General features: G+C 36.9%; 1 protein-coding gene across 2 annotated transcripts in view; it reads left to right on the forward strand.

Moving 5' to 3' along the window:
• igsf9bb (immunoglobulin superfamily, member 9Bb) overlaps positions 1-17,650 on the forward strand; it is a 119,329-nt gene that overhangs the window by 62,601 nt on the left and 39,078 nt on the right. For both annotated transcript variants that reach the window (XM_084136647.1, XM_084136648.1), the window contains exons 6-11: positions 3,562-3,703; positions 10,281-10,426; positions 14,348-14,490; positions 15,965-16,105; positions 16,223-16,339; positions 16,429-16,579. In XM_084136647.1, coding sequence (XP_083992773.1) covers positions 3,562-3,703; positions 10,281-10,426; positions 14,348-14,490; positions 15,965-16,105; positions 16,223-16,339; positions 16,429-16,579 — 840 coding nt within the window. The remainder of the gene's footprint in view (positions 1-3,561; positions 3,704-10,280; positions 10,427-14,347; positions 14,491-15,964; positions 16,106-16,222; positions 16,340-16,428; positions 16,580-17,650) is intronic.

Raw genomic sequence — 17,650 nt, forward strand, 5'->3', positions numbered from 1 at the left:
TCAACATTAGAATAACATACAGATCATATTCTGACATTTTATCATTGTTGAACTATAAAACATTGATTAGTTTTATGTAAATGTGCTCACCTGTTTAATAAAGTACATGTAGGAGCGGTCGAAGTCTCGGACGTGGAGCTCTCGTTTATATACTGTCTATGGGAGCTCTCGGCATCTCGAAAACACCGCGCTGATATTGATTCTCGTTTTAGTTCTCCTTTTTTTATCCAAAGTCTGCTTGCCATGGTCCATAATGTTTAAACGAAACAACAACAGCGTGCAAATAGACATTGCGAACTACAAAGTTGTCCGCGTCAGTTGCTTTGGTTACTGTCAGACGGCTCTGGTTCATAGCTCTGGTTGCCATGGCAGCACGAGGAAACCAGGGACAACGGATATGACGGCATTGGCGGCGACAAAACGGAAATAAAGAAACGGGGCGTTTCTCAAATTAAATTACAAATTTCTCCTGGTTTGAAAGTTGTTGGAAACAGTCGGGATAATGTAAGTACACAACTATAAAAAATATATAACATAGATATAGTGATTTTTGCTATTTATATATAGCAAATATTAAGCAAAAAAGTTACATATTGTGCCTTTAATCAAGAGAAAGTGTCTCATTGTCATGAAATACTAAACATTAATTATGAGAAAGCTTCTCATTGCTATGAGATACTAAGCATTAATCATGAGAAAGTTTCCTATTATTACATTAGTCAGTTTTGATTTTTCTTAATGTTATGACATAAAGTACATATTGAGAAAGTTTCACATTGTTATGAGATACTAAGCATTAATTAAGTGAAAGTTTCTTATTATTATGAGATATTATTATTACGAGATTATTACATATTATGTCAGTTATTAGATTTGTTTCAAAATTTTACGACAAAGTACATATTAAGAAAGTTTCTCATTGTTTTGAGATACTTAGCAATAATCATGAGAAAGTTTCCCATTGTTATGAGATACTAAGAATTTTTTCTTTATTATGAGTTCTCATTATTAGTTTATTAGAGAGTTTTTCATTATTATGCAATATTGTCATTTATTCTATTTTTTTCAAAATTTTACGACAAAGTACATTTTAAGAGCGTTTCTCATTCTGAGATACTACGAAGCATTAATAATGAGAAAGTTTCTCATTAATTTAATATTAAAGTAATTTTAATTATTAAAGTAATTTCTTCAATTTTTTTTTCTAAATTCTACGTTACAACATTAAGTACATTTTTCTCATTATGAGATATTAACAATAAATTAAGAGAAAGTTTCTGATTGTTATGAGATACTAAGCATTAATAATGAGAAAGTTTCTCATTATGAGAAAGTTTCCCATTATTATGAAATGCCAAGTCATTATTATGAGAGATATTCTCAATATAATGAGACGCTAAGTCATAATTAAAAAAAACATTTCTCATTATTATTATTTACAGATTCATCATCATATTTTTTAAGTGAGGCAGAAATGGACTTCTATACTTGAGCCCTACTGATGGAATTGTTTAAAAAAAAATCGAAGGCTGTTAATATCAAGTAAATTATTGTGCGCAATTTTGCTATCAACATTTGCTATCAAACTTTGATCACTTTACATGGTGATCATGTGGTCTGTTCATCTGTAAGTAGGTAGTTCTTTACCAGAATAAGCTCTAGTGTGTACCAGACCAAGCACATTTTCAGGAAACTGTGTCATGAATTTCTGTACTGGTCTAGACCAGTTTATCACATATTTTAAGACTGAATGGCAAGGGTAAAGCAATACAAATGTATACATAAAAGGCATTTGAAGAGTATCAAAAATAAGAATTAACATTTTTAATAAGACCATCACATAACAAAAAAGGAAAAAACTTTTTTCAACTGCTGAAACATAAAAGCTGCTAGTTGAAGAAACATGGTTTTACAGACACGATGGCTGCCTTTCAAGTTTGTTTTTGTACTGGTGTGTGTTTGTGTGTGTATAGAGCAGGACAGAGAGCATCTGTAGAGTCCATGCCTTCATGTGGAGATCTCTGCAGGCTTTCTCCACAGAAGAGCCCTCTCTTTACACTGGCACTGCCAACATAAGCGATGCCCACAGTGGGCGGTACAGTGAGATCTGTCGGTAGGCCGCTGCAGATTCTCACACAGAGTAGAATTCTTATCATCTTAATTGATGATATTCAAATGAGACAGTTGATCCAAATATGTACGTTACAGCTGAGGGTACCTCTAATATTTTTACATGTTTTTATCTAATGTTTTTATGTTTAGTTTAAAGTGGTCATGGTATGGATTTTTTATTATTTTCCTTGAGGTTCACTTGTTTTTTGCACCATAGGAAACAGTATCAATGCCCACTTGCTATTGCACATAAATAAGTATTTTGCAAACATTATCCAAAAAACCCTAATCATTTACAGACAAAGCATTATGAAATCATTTACTTACGGTTTGTTATTCAGCTGCTGTCAGATCCAATAAAATTGGCTGCTTCATCTTTCACCAAAAGTTTCTTTGCCAACTCTCCATTATACTGTGCCATGTTTACAAACATATAATCCTCTGACACGATCCGGGATGTTTTTTTCACTCTTCCATTTGTCGTGCTGTCGGCAGACTCAAGCTTGTTGGAGTATGTCAGAAACTAAACGCGCATCTGTATACTGTATCCAGTGTAGACAGCATCAGTGATTATAATGGGTTCTATTTGCTTTTGATGCATCTTGTGTCAGCTGTTAAGTGACTGAATGCCAGTAGGTGGGGCCTACTGATGTATAATAATAATGATTTATAATGATGTGTAATAACTATTCATTTATGTCTTGCTCTGGAGGCAGTCATATCATATGTGAATATATTTGCTGTGTGACGTCAAAGATCCCGCAATATCTTTTGGAGCTTGATTAAATAAATGCTTTGTTTATAATGATTAGGATGTTTCAAGCTATGAAACTTGCAGGATGTTTTACTGGTACAAAGACCTCTGCTCTTATATGTAGAAAGATCAAGGCAAATTAGTTTTCTCATGTCATGACATGAATGTAAAGTAATGTAAAGCTATATAAAGGATCATGTGACACTGAATACTGGAGTAATGGTCCTGGTTTGCCAATACAGGAATAAATTGCATTTGTAAATATATTACAGCAGAAAACAATTTTAAATTGTAATAATGTTTCACAAAATGACTGTTTTTACTGTATTTTTGCGCAACTAAATACAGCCTTGGTGAGCATAAATCATAATTATTATTCCAAACTTTTGACTGGTAGTACTAGTGTATATTAACTCTTCATTCAGTATGTACATCACTGTAAGTGAGGCATTGACTGAATACAATATTCACTTGATTCACTCCACAATTGTGGATTGTGTTGATTGTTTAACAGCTGTTAAATTCAAAATTACAGAATGAAAATATACATGATTAAAAACACTCATATGAAATCTTTTCTCCAGCTCTAGTTGTTTTTATCCTTGAAGAGTACTGAGATTTCTATATGCTCCAATAGGATGTGATGCATACTGATATGTAATGTTGATTTATTATGTGTCTCTTTTCTATTTCAGGACCCCCATTTATTGTCTCACCGCCAGAGAACATAACCGTAAACATATCCCAGGATGCATTCTTCACTTGTCATGCTGAGGCATATCCTGGCAACCTAACGTACACCTGGTTCTGGGAGGAAGATAACGTCTACTTCAAGAAGTAAAGTTATGATCGGGTTCATTACTGTACCATACCCCCACTGTCCTGTGTCCATGTGGAGTTTGTCACAGTCCATGTAGTTTCGTCATCATCATTGAGGCATCAGTGAGTTTGCCATTAGGGATTATGGACATTGTAATACTGTTTTAGGCTTTGGTCAAACACTTTGTAAGGCCTTTTGTTGAGAAATGTTCTGAAATGTAATTGTAGGTGTCGTTAAACTGTATTTAGAGGGCTTCAACTCATCTGAACACACCATTCAAAAGTTTGGGGTCAGATAGATTTTTTTTTTAAAAAGAAAAAAGAAATGTATACTTTTATTCCACAGGGACACATTAAATTGATCAAATCTGACAGTAAATGCGTTATAATAACGCGAAAGATTTCTGTTTCAAATAAATTCTGTTCTTTTAAACTTTCATCAAAGAAACTTGGAAAAAAAGATTATCATGGTTTCCATAAAAATGTTAAGCAGCACAACTGTTTTCAACTTTGATATTAATAGATAATAAATTATATTTGAAAACTTATTCAAATAGAAAAGTTATTTTTAATGATATATATGATAATAAATGAAAAATATGATAATATCTCACAATATTACTGTTTTAACTGTATTTTTGATCATATAAATGCAGCCTTGTCGAGCATAACACCATGTCTATGCCGGACGCGATAAAGCGACCATTACAAATTAAATTGTCCTTCCTATGACAAGTATCGTGAGTGCTTGGAGTCCGCTGCATCCAGTGTAAACAACATCACTGATTATAAAGGGTTCTATTGTCTTTTGTTACATCGCACCATACGCGTCCGGTGTAGACACCTTGTTAGAGACTCTTTCAAAAACAATAAACAAATCTTACCCTCCCCAAACTTTTGAACCGTAGTGTACATCTATTGATAAACAGATGCATTTTTAATTTAAATTTATTTTTAAAGAGTGTTCAGTGTAAAAAAAAAACAGCTCTGGGCCTCCTACAATTGAAAGCGTAGGCTAGGTCTACACTAGTGTGTTTTTGGTTCTGACACAGCATTTTAAAATGAAACTGATCCTCGTCACGCCCATACTGCTGTTTCCACTGCGTTTCAGAAAAGTTCTCCGTCCACACTACACGACCGAAAACGCTTGTGACCATTCATGCACACTGGGCATGCACGTACAAATGTAAAGAGTTGCCGATTGCTCTAATAATAGCTTGAACTAAGTCAGTAAAGCTTACGGTTTCATCTCCATGTTAATGTTTACACGGGTATCGAGGTTGGTCTGTTATTGTTGTGTTTCAGTAGCGTAGGGGCTTGACGAATCAGGGAAGGATATGCAGTGATTGGATACACAGGGTGACTAAGTTACAGATATAAGAAGGGGAAAAAGATATAATATATAATAAGATATAATAAGAAGTTTTAAAGGAGTGGTTGATTATGATTTCACTTTTCTAACTTTAGTTAGTGTGTAATGTTGCTGTTTGAGCATAAACAATATCTGCAAAGTTACAATGCTCAAAGTTCAAAGTAAAGGAAATCGCTTTTTAAGGACTACAACAAACAGCTGGTAGGGACTACACGACATTCCTCCAGGGTTAGTGACATCACCAACCCTAAAATTTACATAAACCCCACCCCCGGAACACGATTTATAGATTATCAAGACAGAATATGCTAATCAATGACTAGAAGATAACAACACATAAGCTACATAAATTCATCAACTATGATTGTTTGAACTGTTGCATTTTACATGGTGTCACATCTTCTTGAGTCTCTCCATCATTGTCTGAAACCGGTTTGAACATAAAAGGCTAAAAGTTTTTGAAATTTTCAGTGCATGTCTGTGTGAGTGCAAGCTGTTGAAGCTCCGCCCTCTGTAGCTCATTTGCATTTAAAGGGACAGACACAAAACGGTGCGTTTTTGCTCACCCTCAAATATTGACAACTTTAACGTGCTATATAAAAATATCTGTGGGGTATTTTGAGCTAAAACTTCACATGCACACTCTGGGGACATCAAATACTTATTTTACATCTTGTGAAAAGGGGATTATACCACCCCTTTAAAACAAAAATGCACTAGTGTAAACATAGCCATAGAATCGCCCCTGAATGTTTTGCAAAAAAAAGATGCAATTTTACAAGTAATACTTGGTTTTGTGAGGTTTTGGCATTCTGAGTTGAAAAAAAATAAAGTTTAGTATGAAATTATGCTATGTGTTTCCCACTTGTATTTACAGTGGGGAGAACAAGTATTTGATACACTGCCGATTTTGCTGGTTTTCCCACTTACAAAGCATGTAGAAGTCTGTAATTTTTATCATAGGTACACTTCAACTGTTAGAGACGGAATCTAAAACAAAAATCCAGAAAATCACATTGTATGATTTTTAAGTAATTAATTTGCATTTTATTGCATGACATAAGTATTTGATACATCAGAAAAGCAGAACTTAATATTTGGTACAGAAACCTTTGTTTGCAATTACAGAGATCATACATTTCCTGTAGTTCTTGACCAGGTTTGCACACACTGCAGCAGGGATTTTGGCCCACTCCTCCATACAGACCTTCTCCAGATCCTTCACGTTTCGGGGCTGTCGCTGGGCAATACGGACTTTCAGCTCCCTCGAAAGATTTTCTATTGGGTTCAGGTCTGGAGACTGGCTAGGCCACTCCAGGACCTTGAGATGCTTCTTACGGAGCCACTCCTTAGTTGCCCTGGCTGTGTGTTTCGGGTCGTTGTCATGCTGGAAGACCCAGCCACGACCCATCTTCAATGTTCTTACTGAGGGAAGGAGGTTGTTGGCCAAGATCTCGTGATACTGTACATGGCCCCATCCATCCTCCCCTCAATACGGTGCAGTCGTCCTGTCCCCTTTGCAGAAAAGCATCCCCAAAGAATGATGTTTCCACCTCCATGCTTCACGGTTGGGATGGTGTTCTTGGGGTTGTACTCATCCTTCTTCTTCCCCCAAACACGGCGAGTGGAGTTTAGACCAAAAAGCTCTATTTTTGTCTCATCAGACCACATGATCTTCTCCCATTCCTCCTCTGGATCATCCAGATGGTCGTTGGCAAACTTCAGACGGGCCTGGACATGCGCTGGCTTGAGCAGAGGGACCTTGCGTGCGCTGCAGGATTTTAATCCATGACGGCGTAGTATGTTACTAATGGTTTTCTTTGCGACTATGGTCCCAGCTCTCTTCAGGTCATTGACCAGGTCCTGCCGTGTAGTTCTGGGCTGATCCCTCACCTTCCTCATGATCATTGATGCCCCACGAGGTGAGATCTTGCATGGTGCCCCAGACCGAGGGAGATTGACCGTCATCTTGAACTTCTTCCATTTTCTAATAATTGCGGCAGCAGTTGTTGCCTTCTCACCAAGCTGCTTGCCTATTGTCCTGTAGCCCATCCCAGCCTTGTGCAGGTCTACAATTTTATCCCTGATGTCCTTACACAGCTCTCTGGTCTTGGCCATTGTGGAGAGGTTGGAGTCTGTTTGATTGAGTGTGTGGACAGGTGTCTTTTATACAGTTAACAAGTTCAAACAGGTGCAGTTAATACAGGTAATGAGTGGAGAACAGGAGGGCTTCTTAAAGAAAAACTAACAGGTCTGTGAGAGACGGAATTCTTACTGGTTGGTAGGTGATTAAATTCTTATGTCATGCAATAAAATGCAAATTAATTATTTAAAAATCATACAATGTGATTTTCTGGATTTTTGTTTTAGATTCCGTCTCTCACAGTTGAAGTGTACCTATGATAAAAATTACAGACCTCTACATGCTTTATAAGTAGGAAAACCTGCAAAATCGGCAGTGTATCAAATACTTGTTCTCCCCACTGTACATGTATGCCTGTGTCCGTGTGTCATTATATTTGTTTGAAGGTCTCGCACCTCAGATTGTCTCATTCGTGTCTCTTTTGCCCTGTGTGTGCCTGTGAGAATTTTCTGAAGGATTGAAAGTGAAGTGCTGGACCAAATGTTTAAAGTAATACATTAATAATATTAGTCAAATAACAATTTCATTCTCAATGTCCCTAATCACACTTGTGGGATTACACATATACAGTCATAGTCAGTCACCTAATTAATGGCACCCAATTATTGGCGCCCTTTTATTCAATACTTTTTGCAACCTCCTTTTGCCAAGATAAAAGCTCTGAGTCTTCTCCTATAATGTCTGAGTTTGGAGAACACCTGACAAGAGATCAGAGACCATTCCTCCATACAGACTTGATCCTTCAAATTCCCAGGTCCATGTTGGTGCACTCTCCTGTTCAGTTCACTTCACTCATTTTCTATTGGGTTCAGGCCAGGGGATTGGAATGGCCATGGCAGAAGCTTCATTTTGAGCTTAGTGAACCAGTTTTTTTTTTTTTTTTTTTTTTTGGACCAATGTCCTGTTGGAAAATCCAACCACAGCCCATTATAAGCTTTCTAGCAGATGTCCTCAGGTTTAGATTTTTTGGATCTTTTGGTATTTGATAGAATCCATGATGTCATGTATCTGAACAAGATGTCCAGGATCTCCAGCAAAAAAATAGGCCCCAAATTAAAGATCCAGCAGTATATTTAACCTTGGGCATGGGGTGTTTTTTTATCCCTGTTTGCATCAAACCCATCTGGTGGGTTTGCTGCCAAAAAGCTTTTTTTGTTGTTTCATCTGGCCACAGAACCCAGTCCCGTAATGTCTGACAAGTGAATAGGCTTGAGTTTGTTTTTGGATAAAAGCAGAGGATTTGTTTTGAAACCCTCCCAAACAGCAACAATGTGGTGATGTAGGTGCTATTATAACTTTTTTTTTTTGGTTTTCTGAGAGTCTTTGGCCGCTCAAACTATCCTCCTCACCATACATTAAGACAATATAGACATACATCCACTTCCAGGCAAATTTGTAACATCTTTACTTGATTGAAACTTCTTAATTATTGCCCTTATGGTGGAAATGGGAATTTTCAATAGTTTAGCTGTTTTCTTACAGCCTTTTTCTATTTTGTGAAGCTTAACAATCTTTCAAGGAAGTGACATTGTTCTTACGCTCTCACGCCACACATCCATACTCTCACGCAGTGAAAAAACATTGCGGAACAAAGAGGATACGGACAATGCGCTGACAGAAAAGACAGAGCAGGTTATTTGATGTTATTTTTTATATATTGATATATTTTGATATAAAACAATCTCAGCTTTCAAAATTAAGTTTTATTATGAAATTCAAACCATAAATACGTTTTAGCACTCTTACTGTGGCATGCCACATTGCTGCATTGCCTCAGTTCAAGCGAAGCGGGAGCACATTCTTTCTCTTTACTACTAGTTACAGCACAAAATAAACATGAATGAACATCAGAGGGTATGTTTAAAGAAACAGTAATAGAAACAGAAATGTTACATAAAATGGTGTGTCCTCTGTGTTAACCTTGAATAGAAAAGGGAACATAGTGAACGCCCACTTTTATATATACGATAAACGATAACCATAGCTTCACCACAGACCCTCTCAGGTTTTCATGGTTCACTGTTCTCCTTCTCTCCCCCATGACAAGAATATCCAGTGACATGCCGCTTGTGTCATCATACGCTCCACTAGCACTGATTATAAGTAGCGGTGCCCTGAGCCATTCAAGACGCCCTCATGCGTGGCCTGTACACTCTATAGAAAAAGGATATTATGTGTTTTTTTTATTATTTTTTTTAATAGAGACTGTGCAGCAGGACAGGTGGAAGCACAGGCAAGAATAGAGGCCACACAGGCATTTTGTCCACTGAAGCGTTTTTTTTTTTCTTCTTCTTTTTCTGATCTCTGCCCCGGACACTCCATCTGTTCTTGTTGAAAGAGTAGACTGTAATTCATGATGCTTTGTGCTTTATTTGTTGGCTTAAAATTAATTTACGTAGGCATATATATTTTTAGGGATAGTTTACAAAAAATAAATAAATCATTATTTACTCGCTTTCATGTCGTTCCAGTACCTGGAACACAAAAAGAATGTACAATACCGTTCAAAAGTTTGAGGTCAGTAAGATTTTTATAAATGTTTTTGAAATAAGTCAGTTATACTCACCAAGGCAGCATTTATTTGATATAAAATACAGTAAAACAGTAATATTGTGAAATGTTAATACAATTTAAAATAAAATACAGTTTATATCTTAAAATATATGATGGCAAAGCTGTATTTTCAACAGCATAATTTCTCCAGTCTTCAGTGTCACATGATCCTTCAGAAATCATTCTATTTTGCTGATTTGCTGCTCAAGAAGCATTTCTTATTAATAATACTGAAAACAGTTATACTGTATAATTTAATTTTTTGGAAACCATTATTTTTCCAGGATTCTTTGATGGAGAACAGCATTTATTTGAAATAGAAATCTTTTGTAACATTATAACTGTCTTTACTGTCACTTTTTTTTAAATAAATCTTACTGATCCAAACTATTGAACTGTAGCATATGTATTTATTTATTTTTGCCATTCTTTGTGGCAATAACGACTTGTAAGTAATGTAAATTGTGGGAATCATTATTAATACTACTTGTGTTAAATCAGCTCTGTCTCTTTCTCTCTCTCTCCAGTGATCTAAAGCGCAGAGTGAGTATTCTGATTGACGGTTCACTCATCATCTCCCAGGTGAAACCTGAGGATGCTGGGAGATACACCTGCAGCCCAAGTAACAGCCTTGGCCGCCCACCTTCTGCATCAGCATACCTGACAGTGCATTGTGAGTCATTCCGCGGAGCAATCTGCTGATACACCACTAGATCTTACAGACATTAGATTTTTGTCTTTCATCTGAAAACATGTATCCGTTGCTGGTGCCCCTAAAAAACTGTGTAGGTGAGAAACCATCAGAATAGAATCGATTTGGTATTTTTACTTCCTGTCAATATATCCAGCTGATCATACCCCTCAAAAATCTAAGAGCAAAAGTGAAAGTGTTTTGAGACTTTTTTGTTTTGTTGAACATGATGATCAGCTTCAGATGATCCAAAGCATCTTGTGCTTCTAAAACAATGTTGTATACATTGTCAGTGTCACAAATTTGCTAAAAAAAAAAAATCATTAGTGTCCAAGTAATCATTATCATTCCACTTTGTAGTAAATGAGTTAGACCTTTTATTCACATATTTTCAGTATGATCTCAAATGTTGGAACCCCAATGTAGATATAAAGTAGGTCATTATGTTGTTATCGTATCATATGTAATATCTTCATTCAGTATAAGTTTACAAAATCACTTAAATCAGGAGGTCTATATATATATATATATACATACATACACAGTATTTCACAAAAGTGAGTACATCCCTCGCATTTTTGTAAATATTTTATATCTTTTCATGGGACAACACTGAAGAAATGACACTTTGCTACAATGTAAAGTAGTGAGTGTACAGCTTGTATAACAGTGTAAATTTGCTGTCCCCTTAAAATAACTCAACAGACAGCCATTATTGTCTAAACCGCTGGCAACAAAAGTGAGTACACTCCTAAGTGAAAATGTCCAAATTGGGCCCAAAGTGTCAATATTTTGTGTGGCCACCATTATTTTCCAGCACTGCCTTAACACTCTTGGCATGAAGTTCACCAGAGCTTCACAGGTTGCCACTGGAGTCCTCTTCCACTCCTCCATGACGACATCACGGAGCTGGTGGATGTTAGAGACCTTACGCTCCTCCACCTTCCATTTGAGGATGCCCCACAGATGCTCAATAGGGTTTAGGTCTGGAGACATGCTTGGCCAGTTCATCACCTTTACCCTCAGCTTCTTTAGCAAGGCAGTGGTCATCTTGGTGCAAATTTACGCTGTTATACAAGCTGTACACTCACTACTTTACATTGTAGCAAAGTGTCATTTCTTCAGTGTTGTCTTATGAAAAGATATAATAAAATATTTACAACTCACTTTTGTGAGATATATATCATTGTAGATGAAGCAATAATTCCCAGTTGCCTATTGTATTACGTAATGTCATACATGATGTAATAGAGGATGAATTCTCCTTCATCCTCTGTGACATTGGCCTCACTGGATTGAGCATGAAAATAAAGTAACAACCTTCACTAGCAGATTAGGCCTTTTCATCATTTTTCTTGCATGGTGATCTTTTGTAATTGATGAAAGGGTTACTTTAGTCTCCCAGCGTATTCCATCTCAATACATGGGCATGAGGGTACATTAGCCTCAACTGCCGCTGTTGGGTAGGCTGACGCTTTCTATTTGCAGCCGAGAGATTGGAATGGCCTTCTGTCCCCGGAGTCTGGAGCAGAATTGAAACAGTGACCTTGAGTCAGTAAGCTAGCAGATTACTCAGTCATGGCTCACGTCTTCCACTCCGATAGACTGATGCAAAGAACCGGCGTGCAGAGGTTTTCTAGACGTTGTTGGAAAAAAAGCAGGGGAAAACACACAAACATGTTGCATTTGCAGTAAATAGTGACGGGAATGAGCACTGCAAATTGGCTGTGGTATCCAAGGTAACAGACATTTCAAATTCCATCGCTCAGAGGAAGCAGATCAGCCTGTGGCGGACAGGCTTGGCTCGGTTGAAGTGGCGGAAAGGGATTACATCATACCAGAATTCCCAGAGAGGGACAGACTGCAGAAATTTTCACCTGTTTTCTAAAGCCGTCTCATCCACCGGCACATAGTCTGGCCGCCCATGTGTGTAGCGAGCAGAGGCGCAGAGAAAGTGTATTTGACAGTAAGTGAAAAAAGGGAGGGGGGAATGTAAAGGGATGACATCATCCTGTGTGGAAACCCTCTTCTCTGCAGTGACGTCACCTGCAGACATTCCGGCAAGCTGTTAGCGTGGGCGCTGGCGGCCCCGTTAGACAGCTGACGGCATTGCAGGTCTGCTCCTTTTCCCCACCTCCTTCTCCTTTTCTTTTCTTATCCTCAGCAATCCTGTCCTTACGTCCTCACGACTCCCTTTTCTTCTGTTCTTTTTTCAACTCCACACTTCTTTCTGGTCCACTCCTCCCGCCATCCCATCCCACAGCTCCACTTGTGCTAAAAATAGACCCGGGTACTTTGCTAAGCATTGAGATGGAGCAGTGGATTTTTTCAAAGTGTTCATTTCAGAGCGCCGCTCCCTCTCGCTCTCCAGCATGCTGCGGTTGGCTGGTGTCTTCACTAATGAAAGACAGTGATTTATGAGTCACACGCGACTGAATCTCTTTTACAGCATTTTTGAGACTCTTTGCTTTAGATGTGGTTTATAATATAATGAAGGAAAAAGTAATCAGAAATCATCCTCTTGCTAATTTTTCGGGAACTGGTGAAAACACTATCAATAGTGGCTTTTCACAACATCTGGTTGGTTTTTGAAGGCAGCAAATACAATATGTATCCTTCATTGCCTATGATATCACACAATTCTGTGTATATATGCAGTTGATTCAAAGAATAAAACCATGTCTGATGGACTGTTTATTTATTTACACTACCATTCAAAAGTTTGGAGATGGTTAGATTTTTTTATTTTATTTTTATCGCTTATGCTCACCAAGGTTGCATTCATTTAATCAAAAACAAAGTTATATTGTAAAATATTATTACAATTCAAAATAACTGTTCTATTTCAATATATTGTAAAATGTAATTTATTCCCATGATGGCAAAGCTGACTTTTCAGCATCATTACTCCAGTTTTCAGTGTCACGTGATTCTTCCAAAATTATACTAATATGCAGATTTGGTATGCAAGAAACATTTCTTATTGTTATCATCAATGTTAAAAACAGTTAATATTTTTTTGTGAAAACCACAATGCAGTTTTTCAAGATTATTTGATGAATATAACATTTTTGTATCATTATAAATGTTTTTACTGTCACTTTTGATTAATTTAATGCATCCTTGTTTAATAATTGTTTTAAAATCTGAACCCAAACTTCCGAATATATTTATTTATTTATTTATCTCTTTATCTATCTACTTAAACGCCAGTTCTACAGTGAAATAAACATCGTTACACATTGTTTAGTTATATCTAAGGCTTGCTTGAAATAGTTTAGACATGATGTTATGGTTTGAAGATGATCTTAAACCAGTTTCCTTAGAAAGTGCCTTATACTACAGTACATGCTGCCTGTTTAGTCAACTATAGTGACCCTAAACTTCATAGGCATTTGGGGTCTTTTTTGTTTTTCAGGCTCTCAATAAAAAAATATACAATAAAAAAAAACTGCACAAGATCCTAGCCATGTCTTTTCAACTGTCTATGTTTTGTAGAGTTTTACATGGGTAAACACCACTCATATTTCTTTTGAAAATATAAAAACAATATTGTATTTCAGTTATGTAGGCTGTAGCTAATTTTTTCCCATCTGTTCCCATGGCACTTACTGTACTGTACTCCGATTAGCTGAGTAATAGTCTAGAGCTAGTTCAGATCTTTTTGTCTCATCTCACACACTGATTTCAAGCAGTTCCTTATTAGTGTATTTCTTCATCAATAGTTGACTCATTCAGAGGATTTGTGCTAAATGTTTCAGACTAATGGCTCAGAGTAATCCAGTACAAACTCATCTAATCTGTCAGACAGTTTAACAATGCACAAAACCCTCGATGTCTAATTTTATAACAGCACAGCTTTTATGCTGTATTTAATGTTTCTACTATCATTGTGTCCTGTAGACCCTGCCCGTGTGGTAAACATGCCGCCCGTTATTTACGTGGCCATCGGACTGCCGGGGTACATCCGCTGCCCGGTGGATGCCAACCCGCCTGTCACTTCAGTGAAGTGGAAAAAAGATGGCCTGCCTCTGCGGATAGAGAAGGTGAGTCCAGCTGGACAATGATCTCAGTGTTTTCACAGATGCTGTCACATGCGCCTCAACGATCTCTCGCAGCTGTGTGAGATGGGTTTCATTCACAGGTTACATTGATCTCATAGTCTCGCACAGACAAAGAACACTGGCTCTTCTTCAGTAAAGCCAAGTGGGGAATAACTGACCCTAATGAAGGAACAGGAAATCACTTTCATTCTCAAAGCCTGTTCCTCCTCAATGCAATTGGCTTATATTGCAATTTGATAGTGTCCATGCAGCTGAAAATGTGTAGGCTTATCATGTTACATCCCAAGAGCACTGAGAGCAAATCCACTTCATACATTTCATTGAATGCAAAAGCTGTACTGCTTGTCAGGGGTGTAGCAACCATTATAACAAGGGGGTTTTAGTCAATTTAAAAGCTTGTTCCCCCAATTTTTGGTGGCGTTTTTGATGCAGTATGAAGAAAAAGCTGTACCCAGCCTTGTGAAATGATGACTTTTATACTAAACAGTCTAGTTGGTTATGGTTAACACCCACTTACTGTACCTGCCTTTCAGCAAGGACTAGGCAATTGTTACATCACCTAATTAATATTTATGATCTAAGCTGATGAGGTTCATAATATGTCCCCTCCACTTTTTAGTACATTCATACATAAGTGATATTATTCAGTGTGTCCATTACACTCAAATTGATTGCAGATGATTTCACAGAGTATTGATTTAGATTTTCATACTGTGATTATACCGAGTGCGATTATTGAATTAGCAATTTTTACATTGTACATGTAATTATGCATGCAATGATGCTTTTATCTAAAGGAATTTACATTCTATTCAAAATACACTAAAGTTAAAAAGTTTGGGCTTATTAAGTTTATTTATTTATTTATTTTTTGAGGAAGAAGAAGGTAATACTTTAATTCAGCAAGGACACATTAAATTGATCAAAAGTGATGGTAAAGTTGTTTAAAAAATAATGTTAAGATTTCATTTTTAAATAACTTCTGATCTTTTGAACTTTATATGTATCAAAGGATCCTCGAAAAGATGTATCACGGTTTCCACAAAAATATTAAGCAGCAAAGCTTTTTTTTTTTAGCATTGATGACATTTAGAATATTTTCTGCAAATCAGCATATTAGAATGATTTCTAAAGGATCATGTGACACTGAAGACTAGAGTAATGATGCTGAAAATTAAGCTTTGCTAAGAATAAATGACATTTTAAAATATATTAAAAATAAATGCAGGCTTAGTGAGCATAAGAGACTTCTTTCAAAAGCGATTAAAAATCTTACTGACCACAAAAATGTGAACGGCTGTGTACAAAATCTATCAGTTTGTGCATTCCCTGGGAATCAAATTTGGGCATCAAAACCTTGGCGTTGCAATCATCATGCTGTACTGTTTGAGCTTCAGGAAACGGTTTGCTCTGGTTGTGTATGCTAGGTGTGATGGGACTTTTCTCTTTGTTGCAGTACCCTGGCTGGAGCCAAATGGAAGATGGGAGCATTCGAGTGTCTGAGGTGACAGAGGACTCTCTCGGCACCTACACCTGCGTGCCTTACAATAGCCTCGGTACAATGGGACAGTCCCCTCCCGCCCCCCTGGTGCTAAAGGTAAAGAATAACACTTGTAGTATTTATTTAAGCTGCACTTTCCTTTTTTTTTTTTTACATTTTGTTAATTACATCATCAATTTGCATCAATATAACGTGGTGTTTGGCGATGTATAGGACCCACCCAAATTTCTGGTGGTTCCTGGAGGGGAGTACAGGCAGGAGGCTGGTCGAGAGCTGGTCATCCCCTGTGAGGCAGAAGGAGATCCATTCCCCAACATTACATGGAGAAAGGTAAGCCTTAACAATCCTTGAGGAGGATCCTGTATCATTGTCAACCCAACTGAACCGCTTGCTAGAACTGTTTTCTTTTATTGGAGAAGGTAGGGAAGCCCAGCAGAAGCAAGCACAACGTCCTACCAAGAGGCAGCTTACAGTTCAAATCTCTCAGCAAGGAGGACCATGGGGAGTGGGAGTGTGTCGCCTCCAATGTCGCCACGAGCATCACTGCCAGCACGCACCTCCTAGTAATCGGTAGGAGGCGTAGGAGACAAATGGTGCAACTTCATGATGCACAAACTTTACTTGCAATAAAGTCATTCTTCCATACAGCAATGTTCTTTGATCATATTACATCATACAGACTCAACCCTGTTACTTTTTTAAAGGTGCATAATTTTGTTTATATTTTGCTGGACGACTGTGGTTTTTGACTCTGGGTTCCCATGGTCATGAAAATGGAATTTTTAAAAAAGTAATTGAAATTTATGTAGTCCACATATATTTTTCTAGTTTTATTCTGATATGATTTTATATAATATTTATATATTATATATTTTATTTAATATTTTATTTTATTTCAATTTTATTTATTTTGAATTACCAAAAAAAAAAAAAAAAAAAGAAAGAAAAAAGAAAAAAATTCAATAGTTTTATTTTTAGTTTCAACAATAATTGCTATTCACTGAAACTTTGTGCAAATTGTTCTTTCAAGGCTTTGGTCCAACAGGTTCATGACTTGTTTGCGAATTGTCTGAATCCAAATAATAATATTATGTTATGTTATTATTATTACTGGATAAGGAAAAAATAATCCTTATTCAGTTTCTCAATCCTTATACAGTATCTCAAGCAAAAATGAAATTCATTGGTTAAAATCTATGGGAACCTTGTTTATACTTATATCTGTTGGTTAATGTTTTACCCTGTTTTACCAAGGCATATTGTTTAATGTATTTTGAAAAAAGTAGACAGGTTACTGAGTATAAGGGAGTCGAGTCTTCATCTCATGTTAAGCACATCACTTTAAACATACTTTGTTTTGGTGCAAAGATGACTTGTATTGCTATTAACAGTAGCTGCTGCAGTGTCTTACATGCAGTATATGCACATGCAGACTTATTTTATAGATTTAACTGAGGTGAGTAGCACAAATGCTAATGTTGCCATGGTCTATTTTTATTAGCAACCTGTGCAGCTGTAAAACAACACTGACAGCTTACTGTATATTGCTGCCCACTGCCCTGTCATATCCACTGTGCCATTGGACACTGTTTGGATTTGTGTAGCTTCAGTGAAGCTGTCAGTTAAATGATCTTTGTTGAG

Source organism: Abramis brama (genome assembly GCF_963993115.1).
Source record: "Abramis brama genome assembly, chromosome: 15".
Taxonomy (NCBI): Eukaryota; Metazoa; Chordata; class Actinopteri; order Cypriniformes; family Leuciscidae; genus Abramis; species Abramis brama.